The 26792-nt window shown below is 35.5% G+C and overlaps 5 protein-coding genes across 12 annotated transcripts; 2 read left to right on the top strand and 3 right to left on the bottom strand.

Annotated features, from left to right (window-relative positions):
• Nucleotides 1-31: 31 nt before the first annotated feature.
• LOC141898835 (uncharacterized) lies at nt 32-8378 on the bottom strand. Of its 2 annotated transcripts, none has more exons than XM_074784955.1 (13): nt 8325-8378; nt 6171-7718; nt 5660-5768; nt 4955-5130; nt 4823-4874; nt 4648-4732; nt 4496-4564; nt 4346-4405; nt 4188-4235; nt 3968-4087; nt 3745-3846; nt 3218-3321; nt 32-2787 (listed from the first exon to the last, which is right to left on the bottom strand). In XM_074784955.1, exons 2-13 carry the CDS (start codon nt 7708-7710, stop codon nt 2604-2606), a joined length of 2649 nt encoding a protein of 882 aa, XP_074641056.1. In that variant the 5' UTR covers nt 7711-7718; nt 8325-8378; the 3' UTR covers nt 32-2603. The 2 variants fall into 2 exon arrangements, with proteins under 2 accessions (XP_074641056.1, XP_074641057.1); XM_074784956.1 differs by having other exon boundaries at nt 32-2745.
• Nucleotides 8379-8606: 228 nt separating this feature from the next.
• LOC141899808 (peptidase M20 domain-containing protein 2-like) lies at nt 8607-10942 on the top strand. The gene is made up of 6 exons (XM_074786345.1): nt 8607-9173; nt 9314-9605; nt 9690-9829; nt 9910-10060; nt 10154-10279; nt 10374-10942. The coding sequence occupies exons 1-6, from the start codon at nt 8679-8681 to the stop codon at nt 10616-10618; spliced, it is 1449 nt and encodes a 482-aa protein (XP_074642446.1). The 5' UTR covers nt 8607-8678; the 3' UTR covers nt 10619-10942.
• Nucleotides 10943-11065: 123 nt separating this feature from the next.
• On the bottom strand, nt 11066-14253 carry LOC141900597 (uncharacterized). 7 transcript variants are annotated; one of them, XM_074787573.1, is made up of 4 exons: nt 14187-14253; nt 12337-13052; nt 12044-12146; nt 11409-11568 (listed from the first exon to the last, which is right to left on the bottom strand). In XM_074787573.1, the coding sequence occupies exons 2-4, from the start codon at nt 13041-13043 to the stop codon at nt 11521-11523; spliced, it is 858 nt and encodes a 285-aa protein (XP_074643674.1). In that variant the 5' UTR covers nt 13044-13052; nt 14187-14253; the 3' UTR covers nt 11409-11520. The 7 variants fall into 7 exon arrangements, with proteins under 7 accessions (XP_074643667.1, XP_074643674.1, XP_074643669.1 ...); XM_074787572.1 differs by having other exon boundaries at nt 11492-11568; nt 11960-12146; XM_074787568.1 differs by having other exon boundaries at nt 11960-13052.
• Nucleotides 14140-20105, top strand: LOC141900599 (E3 ubiquitin-protein ligase MARCHF4-like). The gene is made up of 4 exons (XM_074787576.1): nt 14140-14503; nt 16437-16909; nt 17405-17494; nt 17581-20105. The coding sequence occupies exons 2-4, from the start codon at nt 16475-16477 to the stop codon at nt 17959-17961; spliced, it is 906 nt and encodes a 301-aa protein (XP_074643677.1). The 5' UTR covers nt 14140-14503; nt 16437-16474; the 3' UTR covers nt 17962-20105.
• A 169-nt stretch (nt 20106-20274) lies between these two features.
• Nucleotides 20275-26642, bottom strand: LOC141899135 (spindle and centriole-associated protein 1-like). Its single transcript, XM_074785290.1, has 17 exons — nt 26525-26642; nt 26348-26436; nt 26187-26258; nt 26039-26103; nt 25821-25945; nt 25316-25459; nt 25026-25228; nt 24796-24951; nt 24617-24709; nt 24437-24529; nt 24204-24363; nt 23899-24120; nt 23633-23760; nt 23491-23553; nt 23177-23244; nt 23033-23087; nt 20275-21073 (listed from the first exon to the last, which is right to left on the bottom strand). The coding sequence occupies exons 1-16, from the start codon at nt 26640-26642 to the stop codon at nt 23039-23041; spliced, it is 1848 nt and encodes a 615-aa protein (XP_074641391.1). The 3' UTR covers nt 20275-21073; nt 23033-23038.
• Between the last annotated feature and the right edge of the window lie 150 nt (nt 26643-26792).

Genomic DNA, 26792 nt, shown 5'->3' with positions numbered 1-26792 from the left:
CATAAGACAGAAGAATTACGAAACTGATGTATTTGTCAAAATAAGTATTTTGTATTTTATTATCATTATTCTTTGGAAGTTTGTAACACAAAATGTTATGATGAAATTTCCTGGCTAATTACGCATGAAAACAGAACGCCCCAAACTCTATATGCTTCATAAAAAGAAAAGTCTATATATACTATGCTAAATCGAAACAGATAATTGTAATCAGTCAAACTTCAGCTATACCACAAAATCAATTCATGAAAGCGATCCTCAATTAATTGATAATTAATTAGTCAAAACCCAGATTTTAGTCACCTTAAAAGAAAACCCAGTAAAATAACATACCAGTATCTGGTGTCTACATGATTTAGCCTTCATCGCGAGATGCAAGCTTCAGAAATAGCAACAACAGGTAAACAGCTTTTCGTCTTCTGTCAATTTAGCTTTTTTTCATAAACAAGTCAAATGTGACCATGAAAAATCCATGTTCCTTACGGGAAGATTAGCTGATAGAATCGGTTATTCTCAAGAAATTTGATCTATATGATCAAATGGAAAAGACTCACATATGGTCAATAATAATACCTGATAAGTACACAGGTAAGTGTTTGTTGGTTCAATGATCGATTTGAAGGACATTTACAGACACTTATTCCAACTAAGCCAGTACATAAACAATTCACTTCCAATTATGATATCAATGAACTAAATCTAGCGGTCAGTGAAAATTTGTGTTGGCTTCATTTCGAAGTGAAGACACATTTCTCCAGCCAATAATAATATGGCTCAATACATTAGAATGTTGAACTTCAAATAATATGGCCTATTGACAATATACTTCAAAGGATGGCACTTACAGAAACATAACCCGGCACTGAATCGGCACTTAAAGTCAAAGAACAGTTACCGTAAATATTCAGTTTAATTACTGGTAAACCCACAAAACCGACTCTGATGAACAAAACACATTTTAATACACACAATATCCCCTGCACCCATGGTGGGAATTTAGAGCTATCACAATATCACAAGATAAATGCATCAACTATAAGGGACAAATGTGAGTAAATCCCTGAAGTAACCATCAGCTGCAAATATGCACTGTGATTGAAGATATCAAAATGAAAGATCCATGAAAGTTATCTATATTAGGTTAATATTTTCATTTTAATGACCCAATAAGGTGATATACGAGATATTTTCCACTTCCTGGACATGTGGATGTTTAGTAGAAATGGTGTAATCTTTAGAGACAAGTTGAACTAGATATTGGGGCAGTGACATGTCTTATTCCAACTCATCCATATTTATATATATATATATACCTGTCAAGCACTTGATTATAACAAGCATTTTGAGTGAATGGAAATACCATTACAAAGTACTCATTATGTACTTAAAGTACTCAAAGTATTTTGTTGAAATGAAAATATCTTTCGACCCTTCCTCAGCCAGTGCGAAGTTCAATGCGCTCGAGGAATAGAAAGTGCAGTGAATACCGTGATTCACTTTTAATACATAAACATTAATCCCAGGAAAGCATCATTTTCATTTATTGAATACATGTAGTTGCACGTGATATGAAGAAGGGAAAGCACTCTCATAGTAGTACATAGCAGTTGTTTTTAAAATAACAAGCATACTTCCACCAAACTGTTTAAACAGTATTAAATTTACAAGTGCAAGCAATACTTCACAAGACAAATAAGCTATGATATGCCTTTCTATAATCACGTTATCAATACATTATTACATTTCTTATGAAACAACTAAAAAGGGAAATATTCATGAGGTAGACTTTCCTCATTTGCTCTTTAAGATTTAGAGTTTTTAGAAAACCCAACAACCGGTTTAGATAAAACTAGTTACCGGTATCCATTTCATCATACTGATATCCTTAAGAATAGCAGAAAAATTTCAATTAAGGTAAGTACACTGTATGTCATATTTTATTTGGCATTCACAACCCAAAAACGAGAATTTAGATGGAAAAAAGGTTACAATTCTAATAATACTGGCTATTCCCATGGACCCTTCTAGGCTGTCGATTGAGCAACATACATAATTCTTTCAAATCAAAGTTGTTCCACATTTTGCACCACACCATTTGTAACTTACTCTATACAATCTTTCTAAATGCATGTTTTAGTTAAAGAATACTTTTTTCAGCAAGGGCATCGTAGGACTAAACAAAGTTACACAACCTCAATTGAATTGAAAGAATACTATGAAATTAAATCTACATTTTCCACGATTAATCTTTTTAATCCTTATGCATTTAATATTTCAAGTTTTCTTTAACACTAAAAACTAACTTGTAGAGAAGTAGGGAATTCTATAACATACTAAAATACTGAATCAGATATTGATGTTCCATCAATTATCCACTGCAGTAATTGTGTGCTGATCAATATTCATTGTATATACAAACATGTATCATCTCAATAAACATTATAACAGAAAACTATATAGGTACTTGATTTGATAAATGGCAGGTATATTTTCATCTAACGTACAAACAATCCATGTCTAAAATGTTGACAATCTTAGCAAAAGTTGAGCACAATGACAAGTCACCATCAAGAATTTTCCAAGTCTGAAGTCGAATCCTCGATTTAGTGTTTCTTCTTGCGACGTTTCTTGCCCGTTTTACCAGCGGAGGCTGGTCCTGGGTTCCAAGCGGGGCGGTTAGTCGACTGTGATCCAGGTGGGCCGGGGTAAGGTTTATGGCTTTCTTGGTGGTCGCTTTGCATAGTCCTGTGGATCAAATTATTAAGAAAATCCTCCAGATCATTTTCACTGAAAAAGGTAATATGTGACATGCTGTTGGAACTCGAATCTCCTTCAATCAAACACGAAACTAATCAGACAACATTGATAAGCCCTTCACCAGAAATGAATATGCAATGAAATAAAACTGAAACTTTTGATGACTGGTGATCAGACAAATTGGTAGATGATAATTAGAGGTTCGAGCTACATGATTTAAAAAGTTTACAGCAGCATGCACAAAAATGTCGACAAATCCTTCATTTTGAGTTTAATTTTCATTCAAACTGACAGAGAGTAGATTGTTGTTTGAAAATTGCAAATGAAGAATATGCAAAAAATAAATGTTTCTTATGACTGAGATGAGAAAGATGACTGAATGTTTACAACACCAAGAAATGCAAAAGGCAGCAGATTTTCAACTAGGTTCTAAGGACTTAGCGATTAAAGTTGTGCTTACCCGGAGGATCGTCCATGTTGATGGTGGTTATTACGGTTACTGTTAGTGGCTATCCGATACATCACATAGTGGGCATTTGCTTGCATATGACGGAAATTTTCTTGCTAGAATAACAGTAATAGTAATGGTATTATACCTATTAGATTACTATACTATAGTAATCTTATTTCTATAGTGCCTTTTTTCACTGTGATACAATGTTCACAACGCTTTCTATTAAATTGGTTATTTCCCCAAGCCTATAACTCTAACCACTTTATTCTCTCCCTGGGGAGAAGTAACACCCGAGCAGCTGCTGGGCACTCAGGAATCATCTATCAGACCAGGTACCCATTTACTCCTGGGTGAGAGAGGATTAGTGTCTTGTCCAAGATGCTATGGTAATATATGGGGTTCGAACCCACAACCTGACTTGCCAGAGTTGAATGCTCTAACCAATCGCCCAACCGCTCACAGTAAGACTTATTCCAATAATTAATCCTCCTCTTAACATTTATTCGTTCAGTGTAGCATCATTTGTGTCTTACCTGACAGGAAGCCCACTCGGTTATATCAAAGATTTTCCCATCCATACATGCATAGTAGTACCAGAGAAAGCCCAGGAATGTGCTCTCAGCCCATAAATCACCCTAAAAATGAAAAATTTGAAAATACAAAGAACTGGATATATCATCGAAATATAACTCATTATCATTATCAGCATTATTATTATCATTATTAACATTTTGGTTGTAATCTTGCAGAACTTACTTCTTTGGCAGAGTGTCTAGTGTTGCATTTTTCACAGTGTCTGGCACTGTACCAGGGTCGGTCTACAGGTATGCGATGGTGTTTACCACCACACTGGTCACAACGCATAAGATATGCAGCCTAGTTGAGACAAATAACGATTTATCATCATCTGAATGAGTATTTTAACAATTTCTTTTTAGTTCAAACAAAATTCTATTAGATTCATTCTTAAAGTTACCTCTTGAACCTTTTCCCTTAGTTTTGTAAGCATGTCCGAGAATTCTTTCTGTAAAATGAAGAAACACACTGAATGTTGATGATGATGATATGGGTTGGTATCATAAGATAAATTTCGTTTTGAGAATATTATGAGTTAAGAATTTCAACAAGCCATACCATAGCCTCTTCAGCAGCCTTGTTTTCATGGAATTGTTGGTCATAAAGGGCACGTTTTTCCTGAAAGAAGAATGAATCAACTTATATCAGCAAAATTCATTTTACAAAGAAAAATGCCATCAATTGAAATATCACCACATTATCACGTACAGGTTTTCCAATTATTTCAATAGCATGGCCTAAAATCTTAAACGCCTCTTCAGCACCAGGTTGAGAATTCTGAAATGAAAGATATGATTTACTGTTGAGTTTCGAAGAGTAAATCAGTAGAATAAATGACAGTTTGATTAGAGAAATTTTACCTTATCTGGATGAACGAGTATAGCTTGTTTTCGGTAATAACGTTTTATATCATCATCTGTGCAACTATTCTTCAGTCCTAATATACTGTATATACAATAAATACCAGCATAGACTAAGTTAATTTGATATATTGAACTGGATCTTTCTTAAGCTCGGTTAAACATAATTATTTACCTATATGGGTCTTTTCCTTTACCAGCCAACAACCGCTTCATAGCTTCTTCTCCTAGAGAAACGATATTTCACATGTATGTTTATTGATTTGAAATAAAAACACATACAGACACTATGCTGAAAGATTGATACCTGTAGTGGGTAAAACTATGTTTTCATCAAGCCCATAGGACTGATATTGACTATCATTAGCCGACCAGGCTTTTTTCCGTCGATTAGCACCACAACACCAGGACTGTACACGGCTTTTAATACATGTATAAGTCTTGGTGATAGCGAGAACAATATATTGATATATTTTCATGATCCTGAAAGTAAAATTCAATGTTCTGAATGTGATGCAATGCACAAAAAAGATGACTAAACACATTTGTCAACTATGCCTATCGAAAAATACTGCATTTCAATTAATCCAATATAAAACTAATATAACTCATTATACATCGGAAGGTATCGTACATTGCACAGATACCTCCATCCTTCTGTAATACTACTTACACAACTCTACCTAATGAACATTAAGATCCCTAAGTTAAAAAGCAACCCATCAGGTGCTATCATGGCATATCTATATAATACCTGCATGCGCGATGATACTGCATACATATAAAATGATGAATTATTGTATTGATTTTTATCCGTCTCCAATGCTACAGCGTTTATTCAAAATACCGTAGTAAAAATAACACAATGGTTTTTATTACAATTATTCAGAAATACAGAAAGTTCTACTGTATTATTGATCTACCAAAAACAACAAAAAAATCATAGACCTCAAATCAGAGTAGATTAGAGCGCTATGAAAATATCGAGAGAAAAGCACTAATTAGTACTTACAAAATAATCAGCAACCGGTATGAGACCATAGCCACGAGGATGATAAGAGCTAACAGCACCTCAACAAGGAACCAATAACACCATTGATAGGCAATTCCACAGATTTGTCCTGGAAAAATATTAATAAATGTGAAGATAATGAATTTCTGTTCTAAGACTAACTTAAAATAACACTAATAATTAAGAAAATATCTTAAAATTCATGGAAATGAGAGGTGGAAAAACCAACCAATTCTTGGAAATGAGAGTTGGAAAAACCAACCAAGTATTGAAAGAGTGGATAAACCTAGCATTAAAACAGAAAGTGGATATCCCTAGAATTCAAAGCGAAAGTGGATAGTCCTAGATTTAATCAATATACATGACAACATCTGCTAGGTATTTTATACGTCTATCATATCTACGTTACATAAATAGATAGATCAATAAATCTAATTCGAATATCAAAGGTTCATCAAATTCAATTGATTATATTGCTTTAGTACTCATTTTAACACAAAAATAAACTTACCAAATACTTGGGCATGACGGCTTTTCTTTTTGTTGGTCTTGCGTTGAGCTCGAGAAGATTGGTCAGCAGCACCATTCATGTAGACGTCTTTCGAACCTTTGCTACTCTTCGAAGTCCGTGTCTCGGAACATGACTGTGAACGGTTTGCATGGTTTTGCTTTACATCGGTGTTTGTTTGTTTTCTCGGTTCTGATCGGTCACGGAGATCATTATTGATGTAAGTAGTCGCTTTGGTAGCAGCAGCCGTATTTGTGAAAGTTGGACAACATTTACCATTGTTGAGAACGAAAGCATATTCATCAATGTCACCAGATGCTTTACTTCCACCGTTGCAGTCCGCTTCGATGTTAGAGTGAACCTTCGATTTTGATGAGCTACTACAGTTGGCAGTGTTGTTGTTGGGCTTTGATTGAAAAATACGCTTTGGATCAAAGAAAGGACCTTGTTTCTCAGCTGATTTCTTAGCTTTGCCGTGCGACAGATCAGCTGGAGCATCCCGAGATGGGTGGTAGTTCTCAGATGGCAGTTTCGCAGATTTCATTTTTGTAAATACATTAGCTGGTATTTCATCCACGTCATCAATACCACTCGATTTATCAACATTCTTCACTTCATTCTGAATAGGATCATCGAAAGTATCAAGCCCATATTTGGCATCTGGTTCAACATTGCTTCCAAGGATTTCTACAGGCTGTTGGTGCTGCTGCATTTTCTTTGCCCCTCGTGGTTTGTTAGTTTTCTTGCGTTGTTTGAACACAGGTGGTGGTGTCGGCGCTTTCAGCTCTTCAGGTAAACTGCTGCTGCGCTTCTCTTTGAATTTAGTGCGTGCGATATTAGCTGTGGTCTCCGGTTGTTTCTTTGCCACGTCAGAATAGCTACGTTTGGGTTTCGTTTCTTGATGCGTGCCGATATCTACTGGTGGCAAATCTTTCTGATCGTGCAATACAGTCGAAGACTGAAAAGGATGATATTCAGGCATGCTATTTGTCCAAGTTTGCATTCTATTGTGATCTGGTTGCTGAAACTTTGGCTGATCCTGACTCAAAGAACCAAAATTCAAATTGCCACCAAAACTATCCAGTTTATCGCCGAATAATCTTTGATGTTGTAAACCTACAGGTTCTGTATTTGTGTTGAGGTCGGGCTGAGAGAAGTTAAAGTTACCCATGAGACCTTCATATACTGGATATCTGTTATGTTGCACATACGTTGGTGAAGTTTCACCGCTTGAAAAGGTAGGAGATGTATGGCCACTTTGAGGTTGACTAAAATCTGATTCAGCATTTCTCAAATGTGACAAATTCTGCCAAGACAAGCTCAATGGGTCATCCTCCTTCGGGTAGTGAGAAAAACCATTCGACCATTGCTGGAATCCATCGAGATTTTGAATATTGCCATTTGGGCATAAACCTTGCTGCAAGAAGTTGTTTGGATTGCTAACAAAATCAAAATTTGCCGAGTTCATTCCCCGTAAAAGTTGTTCAAGGGCTCTGCTGTCATACAATGGTGGCAGTTCACCCTCCAAACTTTTGTCATCCATCTTTTTGTCTGGAAAATAAATATCAGAAGGCCATTAGCAAAGGTAAGCCTGAAGCATTGTCAACAATGATAACCGATTAGTACAACACTACAATAACCTATATGACATAAAAATGGAATGATAAGGTGGCCTGGAACAACTGCAGTTCAGGTGTACCTGATGACTATGTACCCAACCTAACCATAACACAATTCTTTAATAACACTCTAGCACCACACAGTGGAATGGGCTAAAAACTGCTTTAGTCCCTAAATACAATTCGTATCCTCTTACGGATAAAATATGATTCACTTTAACTAGACCAAATGAATATGAAATTCAATACATGAAATAACAGGTCTGTCTTCTTGAATCAGTGGAGACTCACGACGAGAGAGATTCCTGGAACTGGAAGGCCCTACTACACGACAGCACACTCACCACTCACACTCACAGTAGTCACAGGGATGAGTGAGAAGACAAAAAAAGTTTCTTGATTTTTTTTTGGGTACCTTATTTTGTAACATTCAGAGCATAAACAATTAATCTATTCCCCAGAAACATTTCAAGCAATAGCCACAGGTTCTTAGTAATTCACACTTCTTCGAAAATAACATGTCATGTACAGTAATTACCTCAACAACTGTACACTTTCCCGCTGCTATGTCTTGTTTGAGCAGCCATGACAGCCAGCGCCTGAATCGGGTAATTGAAATATACGATAACAGTCTACGATTTTGATACCCACAATATTCAATCAAAACAAAATAATTTACACTTCAAACTATAGATCTATGATCTAGAAATGGTAGAACATGTGAATTATTAAAGTATTCGCAAGTTGACCTATAAAAGTATGTCGTATTTTTTCAATAACTACCCGGCAGGGAATCCCGGTTATCCCCGGTCGGGAAACCCGGAAGTAATCGAGGTTGATACAGGACCGTTGATACACAACCCCTAAAAAGTTTTTCAAAGTTGTCTTCATTATGGAATGTGTGATTGATCGCGAGTTAATGATTACTGTTATTGACGAATACGCTGACATCCTTCGAGATTTGAGTCTCAGTCTATGGGGGAAGCCAGAAACAAGTTTTAAGGAGATATTTGCTCATAAGCTCATAACAGAATTTCTCGAAAATCAGGGTTTTTCAGTGGAGAAACATTATGTATGCCCTACTGGTTTTAAAGCTGAACTTTTGATTGCTAACAATGATAAAGATAACGATGAAAGCATTGTTCTGAATGAAATCACTGATAGTAACGGTACTGCTGGTATTGGAAAAACCATCCACAATGTTAATGATCTCAAAATATCAGATGATGAATCAAGCAGTAGTGAGAATTCGGTGTGTTTGATCTGTGAATATGATGCTCTACCTGAATTAGGGCATGCAACTGGTCATAATCTTGGTACTGTTGCTAGCCTAGCTGCTGCACTTGCTTTGAAAGCGCATATGAACAAGTACAGTATTGCTGGCAAGGTAAGTTATACTCCATAGATCGGAGCATATTCAATTGTGTCTCCAAAAGATCAGTTATATAAGCACTGTCTTAAGATTCTCCGGCCAAACCCAAATCACAAATTTCCTTAAAATAATTTTTCTGTATCTCCTTATTCCAGGTAACTGTGCTGGGCACACCAGGAGAAGATGGGGGAAGTGGAAAAATTGATATGATAAATGCTGGCGTGTTTGATGATATCACATTCTGTATGTTACCTACACCAATGCATTTGAATATAGTGTGTCCAGTGAATTCATCTCTATTGATAGTCACAGTCAGATATGAGGGTAAAAGTGCGCACGCGTCCGCGTCTCCTTGGGAAGGAAAAAATGCACTTGATGCTGCTGTTGCCTGCTATACTAATATTTCTCTTCTCAGACAACAATTGAAGCCTACATGGACAGTAAATGGTAAGTCGTGAATTCCATCATAAGAATGTTTTAGCCGGTGAAGAGGATTTCTGCAATGATGCACAATCTTCAATCTATTTCCAGGTATAATCTCCAAAGGTGGGGTTCAAGCTAACATAATACCAGATTTGGCTGAGCTTCAGTTCTATTTACGAGCACCTGATGAAAAGGAATTAGTTATACTTCAGCAAAAAGTTGCCGCCTGCTTCCATGCAGCTGCCAAGGTAATCAGTTCATATATTGGCAATGTACTTATAACTTATGGATTCATGTTTTTACCACGTGTTACGATGGATGTTTTCAGGCAACTGGTTGTGAATTACATTATGACTTCCGCGATAAACCAGTTTATTCTCTGTGGCACAATCCTATATTAGCAGACGCATATGCTGGTATTGGGTTAGAGTTTGGTATGGAATTTACGGATGATCTGGATTCTCTCATCTACCAGTGTGGTAAGTTAAAACTAACTCATCAATTGAGATGATTCGTTCAAAAATAAGTGAACCATATCATTGAATTATTTGAGTCTAATGTAAATTATTCAGGATCGAGTGATATGGGAAATGTGTCACATTTAGTTCCATGTTTGTGTCCAGCATTTGATATCTTGACAAATGCCAGCAGGAACACAACAGAGTTTCAGGTAGCGGCTGGAACTCAAGAAGCTCATGGTGGGTACTGAAATGAAATGTTCATTATTTCTCACTTCTTTTCGCTTGCTGTACATGCATTCTCTAATCCGACGTAAATCACATACATTTCCAGAAAAAAGTATGACTGTTGCGAAAGTTTTGGCGACAACAGCAACACAAGTGATGACCAATTTGGAACTAAGAAAACAGATGATGGAGACATTTAAACAACAGAAAATTGCCTCTCGTCAACCTCGAAATAAATTAACGTCATCTTCTTTGAGTGACATTCGTATTTCTCTTAGTCGCGGAAGAGCTGGTTCAGATAAGAGCGCTACTGGTACTCATGTTAGTTCTATGACCGATTTAAGTAGCTGATCTATCAGTTATACATCAATATTGCTAGCAATGATTATCAAACTCTCAATATTTAGTTGACTAAATAATTCAGATTAACTAATTAAGTATCAAAATTATTTACATTTATGTATCGGTGTATTTCAGTATTATCGAAGTCAGTATTATATACGTTGGATGCAAAAATGTTTAGTATTTTTGTTGATGTTCATTAGGTGAATGACTTTTGAAATCTCAAGTGTGTATTTTGTGTCTGTAGACTAGTGATACTTTATTGTGAAAATCAGCATTTCAGAAATTTACTTTGTTTTATATGATTTAATTCAGTCAAAATAAAATCCCAATGAAGGCACTGATTCTTGTTATCCTTCCTTCACAGTACAGCATTACAAGGACTAGCAAAACAATTTAACATTCTTTTTGAAATTTATTTCAACAAAAAACATAACATATCATCATATCCGATTCTCACATGACAAGAAAATGTACATCATAAAAGGAAATCAACAGAATTCACTTATGTAGTTGGATTTGTTTGAACAAGATTTTTTATTGAAAATGAATCTATATCATCAGTTGTAAGCTCAGTTACATCTTCAATTATGAGATACTGTACTGATTCTGTTTGTTCAATCTGTGGAACAGATTGAATTATTGTTTCATTACTATTCAGATAAACAGGAATATTTCCAGTTGTTTGTACATTATTATCAGATGGGCACTGAGCACGACACTGGTTTAATTCGAAGTGTTCATTGATATCCTTATATTCCGGAAAGATGCACTCACAGAATTTGCACATAAAGAGATTATTAATATTTTCAATATCCAACACCTCCTGTGCATTAACTGCTGAGTTTGGCAAAATATTAGATTCAATAGTTTTTGATACTGTGGCTGTGTCATCGATGGAAGACTTGTGTTCAATGTTTCCGTTTGTTGCTTTCAATAATGCACCGCTCTCCTCTTGCCTGTTTGTCGTAAAATTAGAATTAGAATAGCAAGTTCTTATGTGGATACTTAGGGCTTGTTTTCCAGGAATCAATGCTGAACAGTGCGGGCACTGATGCGATGATTTGTGTCTCTTCAACTCATAATTATATGCAAATTTTTTCTCGCAATGCAGACACTTGAACGGTCGGTCTTGTTTATGAATATGTTTTATGTGTGAATCGAGTTGCACTTTACGAACAAATGCCTTTGAACAAAACTGACATTTATAATTTTTCACATTATTATGAATTTTGAGATGTAGTTTCAGGGCTTGAATGCCGGCCAATGTTTTCCCACATAACTCACAAACATGTGGCAAAGTTTCAGGTTTGGTAAGTGGACAGCAATGCTGCTTTGCATCATGCTCACTTTCAAATGGTTTAAAGCAATGAACACACTTCAGCGGCAAATGGCAAAAACGGATATGAAATTGATAGCGACCTTTTTTGATACCTTTGAACTTTGAACAGTAGGGACAATTTTTCCATTCTTCTCTCTTTTCTGTATCGGAATGCTTTTCATTTTCACTGAGTGTTGTACATGAAGACACTGATGTCTGCAATTGGGAAAGTATTTGACTCAAAGAAGTAGATACCTTTTTCGCAAAAATTTCAGGATCTTCATCATTATTTTCTACATATATAGCAGTGTCTTTATCATAAAGATCAGAGCACGTGGTATCGAGACATTTATCAATACAATCACCAGGATTAACAGACTGAACTTCATCACTAAATTCAACATACATTGATTCATCGTACACAGAATGTCTTTTTAGTTGTTGAGAAGAATCATTCCTCATTGAATTTATAATTTTCAATCTTTCTAGTCCGGTTTTCCCACGTGTTGCACGTTTAGGAAGGTATCGTTTTGAGGGCTTTTCCGTACTGTCCAATATCGTGTCGTCCAATTTCAGTCGCTTTTTATCATTCTCTTCCAAAGTCACGTCATTTCTTTTTCGCGGACGACCGCGTTTCTTTTTATGCATAGGAATCGCATTCATATTTTGACACGATGATGTTTTCTGGGAACAACATGCCATTTCATCATTGATTGACTGCTCGGTTTCATCTTTTTCATTCAATAAGTTTAAAACACAATCCATCCTTAATATATTACTTATTTCCTTCAATTTGTCAATGTCATTTTTATCACAAAGTGGAGAAACCTTTCCAGTGTACAGAATATCTAAGAATATTTCTAAAATATTTGCATCGATGTCTACACAAACATCAGACTGTACATCAATAGCGTATTGGTAAAGATTATTACTGGCCGCAGCGAGAATACATCGATGAACAGGAAATTTGGTTCCATCAGTAGCAACCATATTTATATCGCAAAAATTACCACAAGTTCTGAGAGAATTTAGACCCAGTAAAATGTCTCTAGTATACTCGTCCATGGTCATCTGATCATCGAGCCACACCACCACAGAAGAGAAACAGGGCATTCATTCAGTCTGAAATTAAGGACATAAGCAACTTTATACGTTGTAACATGGATCTATAAATTATAAATTCAATCGAGTTGTAATTCAATAAAAATTTCTTGAATTTGCTACACTACAAGTACAACAACCAGTCGTCACACCACCAACTAGTTAGTTACCTAATCGTTGGTGGTAAGCTTTTTATAATCGGATGGGCTTATACCAACGTTAGGGATGACAAGGACCAAAACACGGTTGAAAAAAGTAACACTTCAAAAATATACTTTCTATTCACTTCAGTCCACAATTAATGGCTTAATTCACAAACTAACACAGGTACCTTTCGAAATAATCCAATTTTATGTATGTTTCGAGTGGTTAATCAACATTATTTTGAGAAATTAATTAATTTCTCCACAAATTTCGCCATTGGCCGCCATTTCTCTGTATTGCACATGTGGCATGATAAGACAAGGGGACCTACAAGGATTTATATAAAACTTCCAAGACGAAACGACAATTTTTATTTTTGATGGTTTTCCAACTTTTATTTCAAGTCTTCGTGTTTTCCATAATAAATAATGAAATAATAAATTTCTGGTAAAAGAAAAATGTGAATAAATGTTGATTTTTTAATTTTTTTAAATTTCGTCGTTTCGCTTTGTTAGTTTGTGCTGTTGTCCTGGCCTCAGTCCACAGGTGCCAGCACCTCCAGTAATTTTTAAAATGGCAGCTGTTGACTGGACGGAAATTTACTCTCACTTTACGGCCGATTTGCACATGGATTAAGATCGTCAGGTGAGGTGTTATAGGTATCAGACAAACTACGAATCTGTTGTGCGTCGATTACAACAAAAATGAGACAGATATCTTAAGAGACAATGAAATGCCAGGCAAATTACTCGTCAGTCAAATTGGCTGACGAAGATTTCATACAAAAATGACCTTCCCATTCCTGACTGTGGTTTGTGAAAATATCCAATCGTGAAACTAAACCACAGACAGGTTACTGACTAACCACCAACCATCATCGATCTGTGTTTTTAGACCCTACCAAATACGGTTTTCTCGCAAAGATAAGAATTAGGAAAATAAATAGGCCAATATATAAGCAAAATTACATGTTCTTTGTCCGAGATTGTAATTAATGAACCAAAGACTTACCTCTAAATGATCTTTTTCTCACGTCTGAACACTACTGACAGTTTCTTCCATCAAATATATAAACCGGAAACAGCGATGTTTACATCTTAGGCGCATGCGTAGTGTTCTAGTTGCGTCGGTATTGGTCGGGATTCTCCGCAACCTTACGGAAAGCTGTTCGGGTGTTTCCGCTTTGACGGAATTTACCGAAACCTGTTTGTACGCCCGAACCACAGCTGATTTCCACAGAGCGAATCCAGGCCTAAATGCGCGATGCAGGGAAGACGAAGAAATATCAATTGTTCTGTGTTTATACTGGATATCATGCCCTGTGCTGCGTAAGTAACGATTGCCCATTTATTTATCTAAGTATTGCATACCAAGATCATTGCATGATGTCGTTATTTTAATCGTAATTTGTGCGCAAACTTTTAAGTTTTATCTGTGGTTGTAAAAAAGAAGGGAAGGTGAAGGTCGTGTTTACATCTTCACTTCCATTTTAAAAGGTAAGAATATCTTCATGACCCAGGCAGTCTTATTATTTTGATATTTCTAAAAGCGTGAATCTCATCTGAGCACAAAGTTATTCTGTTGGTTTGTCCCAGTCTGGATTGAAATTGAACTAGTTTACGTAATAGATAGGGGTTTAATTTCGTGTAGCTTGAAACCTTGAAAGCCCAACAAAAAGGACTACTACTATTATGCTTTCAAAACAGCGACAGTCAGAGTCAGTCTGTACAAGCATACGTTGTAGTTTAAAGTCTGAATACGGACGATGTACTGGTTCCCTTCTACTGGTTCCCCTACAACTTCTGATGTCTAACTGTCAGTTAATTAATTCACTGTTTCCTGCAAATTTCTGTCAAGGAAATTTTATCAATAAATGGTTACTTATGCTTTGAGTTATCAGATCGTCCATGACAAAAGGGCTGAAATAAAATGCTACCTTTTATGTGTTTTGGCTTTAGATGGCTGGGTACTAGACTAACATTGGCGCCATTATAACACCACCATAACTTCATTGGTTTTAAAGTTGGATTTAGGCAAGGTGGCCACAGACCCGAAAAACTCAGGGAATAAGAAAAGGCTGTGGTTATTTAGCCGGATCCAGTCACTGACTTCTAAACTATATTTTGCCAGATATCGTCTCTAATTGGCTGATTTACTCCGCGCACGCGCAAAGAGGTGCACGACTTCGAAATTCGAAGGAAGTGTGGAGGAACAGAGTTTGAGAAAATAGAGCGGATAGAGTGAGACTCGAACCCGGGCCAGTAAATTACTAACGCAGCGTCTTCCCACTCGACCACCGAGCTCGCTGAAAACCACTCGAATGTTTTAACTACTACATATAGCCTCACCTTACCCTAACCCTATCCCTAGTTCTGAAATGGAACCCTCTAGACCCTCTAATCACCCTCTTGACACTAACCCTGTCGAAACCCTAAACCCAATAAAATGATTTTATTGTTATATATTTTATGAATCCCGCAAAATATCTTTTATAAGTCGGTAACTGCATCCGGCTAAATAACCACTTCCATAAGAAAATTTGAGAGATTTTGGCCAACACCTGGAAACTCAAGAAAATTTGGATGAAAAATGAGTAAACTATAGCTGAGGAATTGTTCACGCAGATTATTTGTGAATGGGGATAGTGGCCCACCCCGTCCCTGTGAGGGTTTGCCAGAAGCTTTTTAGTTAAATCGTGTCTGCGTGTGAAGAAGTGTTAGGGGCCTATATTTATAGTGAATCAGGATGAATAAACTTACAATTTTGCTAGTAGATACAGAAGGGCATAGTATAAAATGAATTGTGGGATTAGTTTCATAATCGCATTTTCACAAAAAACAAGCCTATCAAAAGTTTACAAAAAATGATTAGGACAGCACTTGTTATTGAAAATACAAATTGTTATTAGAGAGAAACATAGCCTGTACCTGAATGTATGAATAAATAAATGTTTTATATGCAAATTTAATGAAGCATTCTTTCCTAGTCTGACTCAGTGTATAGCTAGCTACCTAAATGAATGCATACACTTTAGCACATAACCTAAAAACAGCTAGTAATATCTCTGCTATCAAAAACCAGTTGTGATTATTAGGCCTATTTGGGAAGCATTTCCTTAAAAAAGTGAATTGAAATAAATGTTAATTGCACCAGGCCTATAATCGAGAATTGCACCTTCTTAGAAATATGGAATTTCCCAAACGATTAGAGCAGCTTAAAAGTCACCAACAACTATTTGCAATATCACATCTTATCTTTTAGGTAAAGAGGACACTTTCTGTAAACAGATCCACTGAAACATGGACCTGGAAGCCCAGGAGATATCTCCTGGGCCACATTGTCCAATGATTCCTGAGCAGCCAACTGTTCACAATGATGAGGCGTCGTCGTTGCATAGTCACAGCACCCAGCAACTACAATCAGCCAGTGGAAGTTATAAATACGAGTTGTGCAATAATGGTGAGGATGAAGTTTTGCGCATTAGTGCCATTACAAATGTCAACGTCAAACAGCACCAGTATACCAGTGAATTTGAAAGCTATGAGAGTTTAGACGCAGTGATTCGTAACAAACATTTGAACATAAATGTTCCGCCACCAATGGAAGGGGATAGTATGTCGAATATTTATCCTATCTGTCGAATATGTCATCAAACTGGTGATGAACAAGAGATTCTCATCTCACCGTGTCGCTGCGCTGGTTCTCTACAGTATATTCATTACGGTTGTCTCATGGTAAGCAATTGTTTATGTGACAAGACGAGTCTGATTTTACCCTTTGTCTTTTTCACTTTATGACATAAGTACTGTCATGACAAATGAATATATATTACTGTATGCATTCAACCAAAATTACTTGGTTCAACCTAATTAATTCCTGCTTAGCTTATTTCGAATCTTTGAATTGTATACAGTATATACATGTAGTTGTGTTTTGTACTTTGAGTTTCACATTCAAATCATTGGGCCTTATCAGTAGAGGTTTGGGTTGTTAAACTCTATCGCGTCATTATGTCTGGATTGAACTCAAGAGATTGAATACGAGCCAAAATCTGATTCATGAAATAATCTATTGTCTTATGATCGTCCAAAAATCCGATTAACAAGTGCAAAACTCATAGCCATTATATGAACAAATATGATTCTCAAAGTGAATTGATATGAATAATTTCTAACCTTTCCAACGTAAATGAAATGAAGAATATGGATTTTCCATTCATTCATTTTAAGAAATGGTTGGAGGTTTCAACGAGAAAGACTAGAAAAGCCCCAAAATGTGAACTTTGCCATTATCAGTATCATAGACACAAGAAATTCAAGGTATTTGTTATTCTCCTTGTCCGTGTGATGAACTTTTTTTATTTTCGATTGAAAGCTGAATGAGACAAATATTTGTTCTGTTTTAGTTTCATCACTGGAGGCTGCCCCGAATTACAAAACGTGACAAGATTCTACATATAGTTTTTCTCATAAACTTGATCGTAATGATAAGCTGTGCTGTCGCTACAGTTATGTGCTTTTTATCCGATAAAGGACGTATCAGTAAATTTCCGCGCGATAAAGTTGACCTAACGCCAGAAGAGATCATCACGCTGTCGTGCGGCGTGTTGTTCTTTCTGTCGTTTTTCATCGCCATGACCGTTCAAATTAAAGCCAAACATACGATTTATCAACTGTTCGTCAAGTGCATCGTGCAGAATATGGAATGGGAGATCGACGAATACGATAAAACGAAAGACGATTTATACGTTAAACAGCAGCAACCTCAACCGCCAGTCTACATTTGACGCCATTCATTAAAGCATGTTGTGATAATTAATGAACTCGAATTATGAGTTTTGGCTGCCGCAAAAAAACACTTCATTCATCGATTAAACGCTTGAAGAACGAATGAGTTCGGGGGGATTCGTGGCTATGGATTAATTGCGTTACACACAAACTGGATCTGACTGGATTCGTACCCCGGTATTGGCATTGAATAAAATGGGCAGAGAAGAAGACGTATTTCGTTATGTCATGCTATATTCTAGTCTGTGAAGCAAGTTGAAATGCGTGGTGGATTAAGCAGAGTTTATATGGAATTATACGGGGGGTTAATGAGAGATAATGATATTTTTATATGGTGTTTGTAGCGTTGGATGATGCTAAACCTTTTCAATTTATTATAATTACTGTGGTAGTAATATTTATATTATCATGATTATTATGCAGTGAATATTTTGCTTGTTCGTTAGTAATTCTATGACTCCGGTTGGTTGTACTGATATATTTTATTAGGATATGCAATCTCATGATTGTATGACGCGGTACATAAATCGGATTTATATCATCATACTAAGGTATGTAGAATTATACGTGTATGAGATATGTTTGGAATGATATGATTTCATATATAGCACCTCTTTTAAGGTGGGTGTACTAGCCCATAATTTTCAGTAGTAATTATTGGTGATGCCAAAAGCTTATTATCATTAATAACTTTAAAGTGAACATGTTGTTTTGTTGATGGTAATGTATGATAGTTTTTAACGTTGATAGAGATTCCCTGATCTTGACGAAATGTTCATCTGTAGAATCTCTTCATCTCATTGGGATAAACACCGGTTTTGCACCATTGGATTTTTGTTCTATAATTCTGAGATGCTTTATCGTATGAGTCGATTAAGATTTTACAGATGATTTTTGTATTTTCTCAGGAATTATCGATGGTTGTTGGAGTTGATTTGTGACGACAACCCTTTGATTTTTTTCTCATTTATGGAAATATACGCATGGGAAATTTAATTTTTTTCGATAAGTATTCTATCAGATATTCACATGACATTGTCTTCAATCTTGCCTCCCATTTAAACTTGAAGATAAGAAGTTTGAAAATCTACAAAGTGTCACAAATGACCATGACAATCTTTGATTGGTGAATTAGGTATTTTATTTTCTTACGTACATACATTGTATATAGGAAGCAGCCAACTTTTTAAACCAGGAAACAACAGGTGTGTATTATTCTAGAAGAGCCTTAGCTGCTATGATTCATATCTTCCCAGTAGCCGTATTTCTGTAAACATAGATAAATAGCTTTTAAATAAGAACGTGCTCCAATCAGGACAAATGAACTACCAGGAAGGCAGGGCCATCTCTGCAGGTAGAGCAAAGAAAGTCAGAATTCAGCATTAAATGACTGAATGTAGAAATGACTTCCTTCCCTTCCTTAAAAATAGGAGATAAACGGGAACTATAAGTTGTCGAAACATATATTTTATTTCATCTGCAAGACCAAACCAGTTGGTGAATATATGTATTTTTATCTACATCTATGCAACATTATCTATCGGCAACTTTACTGCTACTTTATTATACAGAATGGGTATTGTTGAGCTGACCAGCAGCGGTTAGATCTATTCATACAAGCTTGATGTTTGAACCTAAACCTCAACCCAATCTATGTGTACATAAATAAATAGCAGTGGAGTAAAACCAAGATATATTTCATGAAATAAAATTATGAGCTATTTATAAGTACACCTTATTCTGCTTGGACTGACATGTTCTTTTATTGTTGCCACTCTGAAATTAATTGTATCAGCTGTGGCTAAAATAACATTGGTTAAATCAATTAACCTACTTACATTTACTTTAGCCAACAGATTTAAATATGATATGTTGATTTTTAAACATCAACCATGAGTAATCACTCAATAAATGTAGCATAGGATATGTAAATGAGATGAAATTGAAATCTGTAAATAACATGAATTTTGTCTATCAAATCATAACGTCTGTTGATCTTTGCCAACAATAAATATATTATAAGGGTCATCCTTCCTTTCATTCATGGCTTTTAAAAAGGAGCGACATAAAACTAATGCTCTACTGGCTGGATGAAACGAGTAAACCTTTCACCTAGGTCATATCATCGATATATATATATATATATATATATATATATATTATATATATATATATATGTACTAGTTATCAATACAGCTATTCTACGAATCACTATGATATGCCAGTGTTTATCAAAATGGATTATTCCAATAAATCTGAGACGACCTTTAAAATTCAAGATCTTAGTATCTACTGTATTATGACATACTCTCAAGAGTATTTTTTACGTTACCAGAAAACTCATTCTATCAATGTTGTTATATGTTTCATATATTTTTCATTGCTTTATTCAACGCTTTTATTGACATCATATAACATGTACATGTAAGAAGTATAATGAAAGTAACAGATCGCTAACATTTTATATATAAGAAAAATAATTTTCAGTTGTACAGATTCTATATCTTGACGGTGCTATTACATTAATGGTTAACCTCTTATATATAAATTCTCCTTACTTACAACGCAGTAGTTATAGTAAGTATATAGCATGACAAGTAATAATTTGTGTCTACCCTGGTCTAAATTATACTGATATATTTTTGTATCATAATCAAATTGGAAGTTCCATTTTATAAATGCTTTTGTAAGTAATTAAACTATACGTTGTTGAAATGATTCTTATTAACTTTTATCTTGAAAGCAAACTTTGTTGAAGACACAGAATATCTCGTGTAAATATTAATCAATAGTATTGATTTGTTGGATGAGCATTCAGTATTACATGCAACTGTATTGTGAGACAGGCTTGAATTATGATAATTCATGATTCTGCATTTAATTCCTGATGTTTGTAACAAGAAATGACCATCCACTATCAATTTCAACTGGGGTAGACTTTCTTCTTTTCTAAATCTGTCCATGATACTCATTGTGTTTCAGTCAAACAACTTTTTAGTAGGATAATTGGATTTCTGGTTGTGTATGCAGTATTGTAATGGAGGATGTGTATTGAAATAAATTATTTCATACTCGATTTGAAGTTCTTGAATCTCATTTATTGATCACAGTCTGAAAAGAAAAGAAAGACATGATGTTTAGGGGACAAGCTTCTACTAGGATAGTTGCTATATCCAGCACATCGACATTTCAGATATGTTTGGTAGCGGTGTTATGGAAACCCTTGTCTTTTTTACCCGAGAAAACTTCCTCTAATGCATTTATAGATTAGAAATAAAGGCGTAGTGACTGACAAGAAAAGTTCCTTAGATAATGTAGAAGTCTTGCGCAATCTAAATACAACCAGTATGTTTAGTGTCTGAAAAATCCTATGATTTATCAACTACAGTCAGTACTACTGCGCTTATGGTGCAACTGCAATGGAAAAATTTCAAGGCTAAGAATACCAATGCTGTACAATAGTAGTGATAAAGTAATATGGAACTACATTTCACATGGGATCATTATCAGGACAAAGAAAGTAAAATGATAGATGTACTAAGATGTTTGTTTCATAAGACTGAACTTGTGGCACCAGTAATAGGATTAACTTGATTATAACACTTAAACTCGTAATATTTGAACTCCAATAAAAAACTGTCCAGATGGTTGTTGCATCTTTGGGAATATTTTAGAATGCAATGAAGTTTCTATTTACGTACATTACATGGCGCACTCTATTCAGTAAACTGTAAAGTCTTATTGAAATCATTTTTACTAAGTGTTTGTAATTAACAGAGCAGACACACACCTACACCAGAAATCTGGATTAAGCCGGATCGCACAACTTTTGCTATTAATAGCATATTGTGTTTGCATAAAAATAAGTGACAAAAGCCTGCACCAAATAATTTCAAACATGTCCAGTAGTTGTAAACATGTTTTGAAATAGTAGTAAGCTTACAGCAGGATGTTACTTATTACCGGGGCCGCTATTATCTTATTATTTATGAACGATGGCTCAAATAAGTGTTGTTAAAGAATGCACTCGTATATCAATAGCTTTACTGGGTAGAAAAATCCGAGTCTGATAATAATTAATAGATAACTAAAAATTCATCGCAGAATAATTCTTAAAACCGATTGGATCACGTAGCCAAATCGCACGTTTTCATCTTTCCTTCTACGATGTTCATTCATTTTGCTACGTTCAAAATAGCATCAATTATTCAGACTTTCAATTAGGTCGATCGAAAAGAGCTGGTTTTACAAAATCATCAGTGTCAAATATAAATAAATCATGTCTTCCCTAGAAATTTTCCGATCAAAATTTTGAGTCTGGCTTGAGCCCCTGCATAAAGCAATAATCACGTCAAACAAACACAATCAGTGACCTCAATTTGATAAAATATCGACTAGACAATCGTAAAAGACTTAGTGACCCAACTGTTGGAAAGTTACCGATACCATCCCCAAACGACTGATTAGACAAAATTATACTACACGTGATTGTGTGAGAAACTTTAACTTTGTTTCTTCACTTGAATGATGACAGTGACATCATAGTGTATGTATTCTACACAGTACAATACTGAGTGTCCTAAATACACATTTTATAGTTTCATACATGCTGCACAACTTTGATCAAATAGCATCTCATCAATCATAATTCCTTTGTAAAAACCTATTGCACTTTCAAGGAAATTTTTTCAAGTACTGCCAATGAGGCACCCGGATACAAATTGTCTGCCATAACAATCTTGACCCAAATCGACGAAGCTAGTTAAAAGGTTCTATTAATTTCAAAAATAACACAATGATCTTTCAGCTCAACTAGCTAGGGGTCCAAAGACACATGCCTGCTTGGCCATCTTGATTCTGATCGGGCCAGTTTTTGGGCTGAAGATCCGCTAGGGTAGATACATACATAAACCAAAAATCAAGACAATCCATAGAAAAGTCTTCAAAACTTCCAAAAAATAACTGCTTTCTGTCTGCGGACGGATGATAAGTGAACGCAATAGCCTGTTGAGAATAAAGTCCCAAATGGGCTAAGAAATCATGATAAGGTTACTTTCTAATAGGACTTACAGATTTTTAGTCGATATGAGGAATGGCTTCAATTGAAGACAGCGGTGAAATAGGTCTGGAAAATAAACATAATCATTTTTAAGATGATTTCTCAGATACCACTAATTAGGATCGGAATCAAGAGTTAAACGTAATGAAACTAACCTTTCCGGATCAGGCGACAATGGTTCAAAGTCATGAACCCCAAGAGAAGGAATTGACACCATAATTTTCTAAATACAAAATACAGAATCTTCAACATGAAATGTGTCACAAATTATATGTGATATTAGTCTTTGAGGAGTAGCAGTAGTATATTTATTTTTCATAATTTTTCATATATACAATGTCATATATGGACAGGGTTTAGGTGCACTATATGGTTATGAAGGATCCAGTGCTAGCCAGCTGGCTGTGCTTAGGATTAAGGCACTGGTCCCTGTGCGTGGTGCGTTCGGGTTCGAGGAGGATAGACTCACCTTTGTGCTGATGCCTGCATCAGGTATAGGTGAAATAGCAGGTGACATAGTTGGCTCTTGGAACTGTAAATTTAAACAAGGTTATTGACAGAAAAATAACATAGTGTTGCACATGTACATCAAAGGCTATACCGGTATATACCTTCTTCATTGCTTGATCATGTAAAACTATGTTCAGCTGATTCAAATCGTCATCACTCGAAACCAAAGTTTCAGCCTCCGATTGACCGACAGTTTGCAGTGGTATAGGTCTGCATGTAGTTACAGGAACTTTGGAAGTAAAAGAATATCAATCAGTAAATTCAAGGTGAGTTTACAGTTAAGGTTTGTATGAATTCAAGATGGGTGGTTTAGTTTTGGTACTTGTGACAATGAATTGGGTATATCAAAACTACTGGCATCACTTACTCGTTTTAGGTTCTGGTACAGTAATCTTATTCAATGCTTGGTTCAGATTCTGCAACTGAAAGATTCGTGACTGAGCTCGTTCGTGTTCCGCAGACAGTTCAGCAATTTGGCGCTGCAAATCTGAGGATTCTTTGGCTTTTCCTTTATCCATTACAAGAGGTGTTGGTTTAGGAACAGTTACCACATGAACAGGAGCAGATGAATTACTCAGCGATGCCTTCACTACAACAGAATTAGCAGTAAAGATTTAAAACAAACAAAAAACACCAGAAATTGATTAAATATATAGATCCAGCGTAACATACCTTGTTTGTGAAGTTCTTGCTTAGAAATATTTGGGTCTGATTGACATGTCCGCGGAACATAATCAGAACTAGAATCAGTGGCTGTGTCTTTACTTTTGTTTAAATCAAGCGGAGACACAGACAACGGTGTCTGAGTAGCATGTACTCCTGGTTGTATCAGCTATAAAAAAAAAAAACCCATTTTTCTAGATAGTTTCTCAACTAGAATAATTCAAGATAAAAACCATACATACTTGCATTCGTTGGAACTCTTCAATTGTCTTCTGTCGGAATTGTTGAAATTCAATGTTTAAATTCATCTGTGACTCGTGGCTCTTAATGACTTCCTATTCACATAACAGGAAGAAAAGATCTAAGAGTTGAATGAAATTAATCAAATTTGAATATCGTTAACGAAGAGAAGAAATACTTACAGCTGTAAGAGCATCAACCAATCCATGCAAATGTTGAACATCTTGTGTAAGTTGCTCTCTCATATGGCCTTCAGCCTGCAGTTTGGCATCCCTCTGGCAAAATAAGTAAGTGTTAAAATGACAAGATTGAGAGCTTCGAACAGGTTTTTGAAAAAATATCAAAAATGAATAATAAATACCTGTCTGAGAAGACATGTCAATCTAGAAACAGCATCAACCAGTGCAACTGTGTAGCCAGAAAATGTGCTCTCTGTTCGTTGTGTATCAACTTTGCCATCATCATGACCAATCTGTTTTTCATACTCATATATTTCATTTTCCAGATTTCCTAAAACCTAGACATTTTTCTAAAAGTAAGTTTGGAACATTAAAAAATCATCATTTATTGGTTTTGTGAGATACGTTGTACCTTTCTCAAATCTTTCATATGCTGAGGACTTTCTGGCTTTTCTTTAACAGAAGTCTTCTTAGTTTTAGTTTTATTCTCTTTGTTGTCTTTCTTGCTTTTCTTTTGTTTATGATTTTTCGATGTGGTGGTCTCAATAGTGATGGTTGTGTCTTTTTCTGGAACTGTTTGTTCATTCTCAGCATGTAGAGTTAACATTGAATTATCTACAAAAGCAAAAAAGATTAAGAATTGTTTCACAACTAGACGCCCCCAATTTGAAAACCATTACCGATATATGAAGGCTACTGCACCTGGCTCATTCTGCTGTAACGATAAGTCATTGTTTTGTTGTTGAATACTGTTTGTTTGCTCGCGTTCAAGAAACTGTTGAAATCGACTCAAATTAAAGCGTGGCTGATAATTGACTACCACATCTTCATCTTCTTCACATCCTTCTGAAATCAGAATAGACAACTTTTCAGTGCGTCTTAACTGCAATGCGGTGAATAAACCGTTGATAGACTTCGCTAGTACACCACATCGCGGTGTATTAATGTAAAATTAGGTTTTAATCTTAATGAAAGATGGCGGTACCTGTCAAACACAGATAAATATAAGTAACAAACGATACACCGCATAATGGTGTAGACACGTTATAACAGTATGCCTGTTATTTAACGCACTAAGGAGAAATTTTTCAAAAATTCTTGAATAATTTTAGCAATTTAGGGTATAAATTAGTCAGCACTGAAAGGATTAATAAAGTTATCCATACTTTTTGTCACCTATAATTGCGATCGACATAAATCAACCTACCATCATCTGGCTCGATCTCATTAAGGGCTTCATCATCCATGATTCGTTCACTGAGTTTTTCCAGTTGACTTGTGTTAAAATCTGGTGCTTCTGGTAACAAGGTTAAATCCTGAGCTACTATAGTGCTATATGAATTATACGAAGCAACATCATTTGTAATAGGATCAAAATTTTTAATTATTGATATGAAATGAATACAAAATGAGTGCACTACTTACCCATCAGGTTTCTCAATGACGGGCTGCCCTGGAGCAATTGTTACATTAGGAAATCCAGTATAGCGCTGCATGAAATAGAATTATCATACATTTGTTACCTATTCAACTAATAATTTGTAATTGTAATGATGTGATTTATTGTATTTACCCTAGGATTGTCTCCAAATAGATCTTTCACCATAGCAATTGTTTTATCTGATCTTGATATAACATCATGAAACTAAAAACAGTAAAATCATTAATAAAGTCTGCGAGTCATGAGTCTACTGTTGTACAACCATTGAATCCTTTTTGCTATTAGAGACCCACCTCTTCTTGATCATGCAATACTTCTTTCAGAAGTGCTACTTTTTTTTTCTCAGCGCTTTTAGCAACTTCTTCACTTTTAGCAGCCATTGCTGTAAAAACATTTGTCGAATCATTAGATCAGTTTTTGATCAGTAAAGAGACAGGAACAAATAATTATAATGATAAATGCAGACAAACCTCTCGCGATCAATTGACGTGTCTTCTCAAGGGTGACTATTTCTGAATTTTTTGATCTGTGTACTTCTTTTCTTTTAGTCTGCAACAAAAAATGTAATTCACTGAGTTTCAAAAACATCGCTTCTTAATGTAGAACAGCAGGCCTATCTGTAGGGCCTGATTAATATGCTATAGCCTATGTACATTGTCTAGTAGAATCCGTTCTAATTCGGATCATTTTGGACCAACAAAATTCATCCGGTTCACGGGAAATCTGGATAAAAAGTCA

This window comes from Tubulanus polymorphus, chromosome 2, assembly GCF_964204645.1.
Source record: "Tubulanus polymorphus chromosome 2, tnTubPoly1.2, whole genome shotgun sequence".
Classification (NCBI taxonomy): domain Eukaryota; kingdom Metazoa; phylum Nemertea; class Palaeonemertea; order Tubulaniformes; family Tubulanidae; genus Tubulanus; species Tubulanus polymorphus.
The sequence above is the reverse complement of the archived record's forward strand: the minus strand, read 5'-3'. Positions and strand labels throughout refer to the sequence as shown.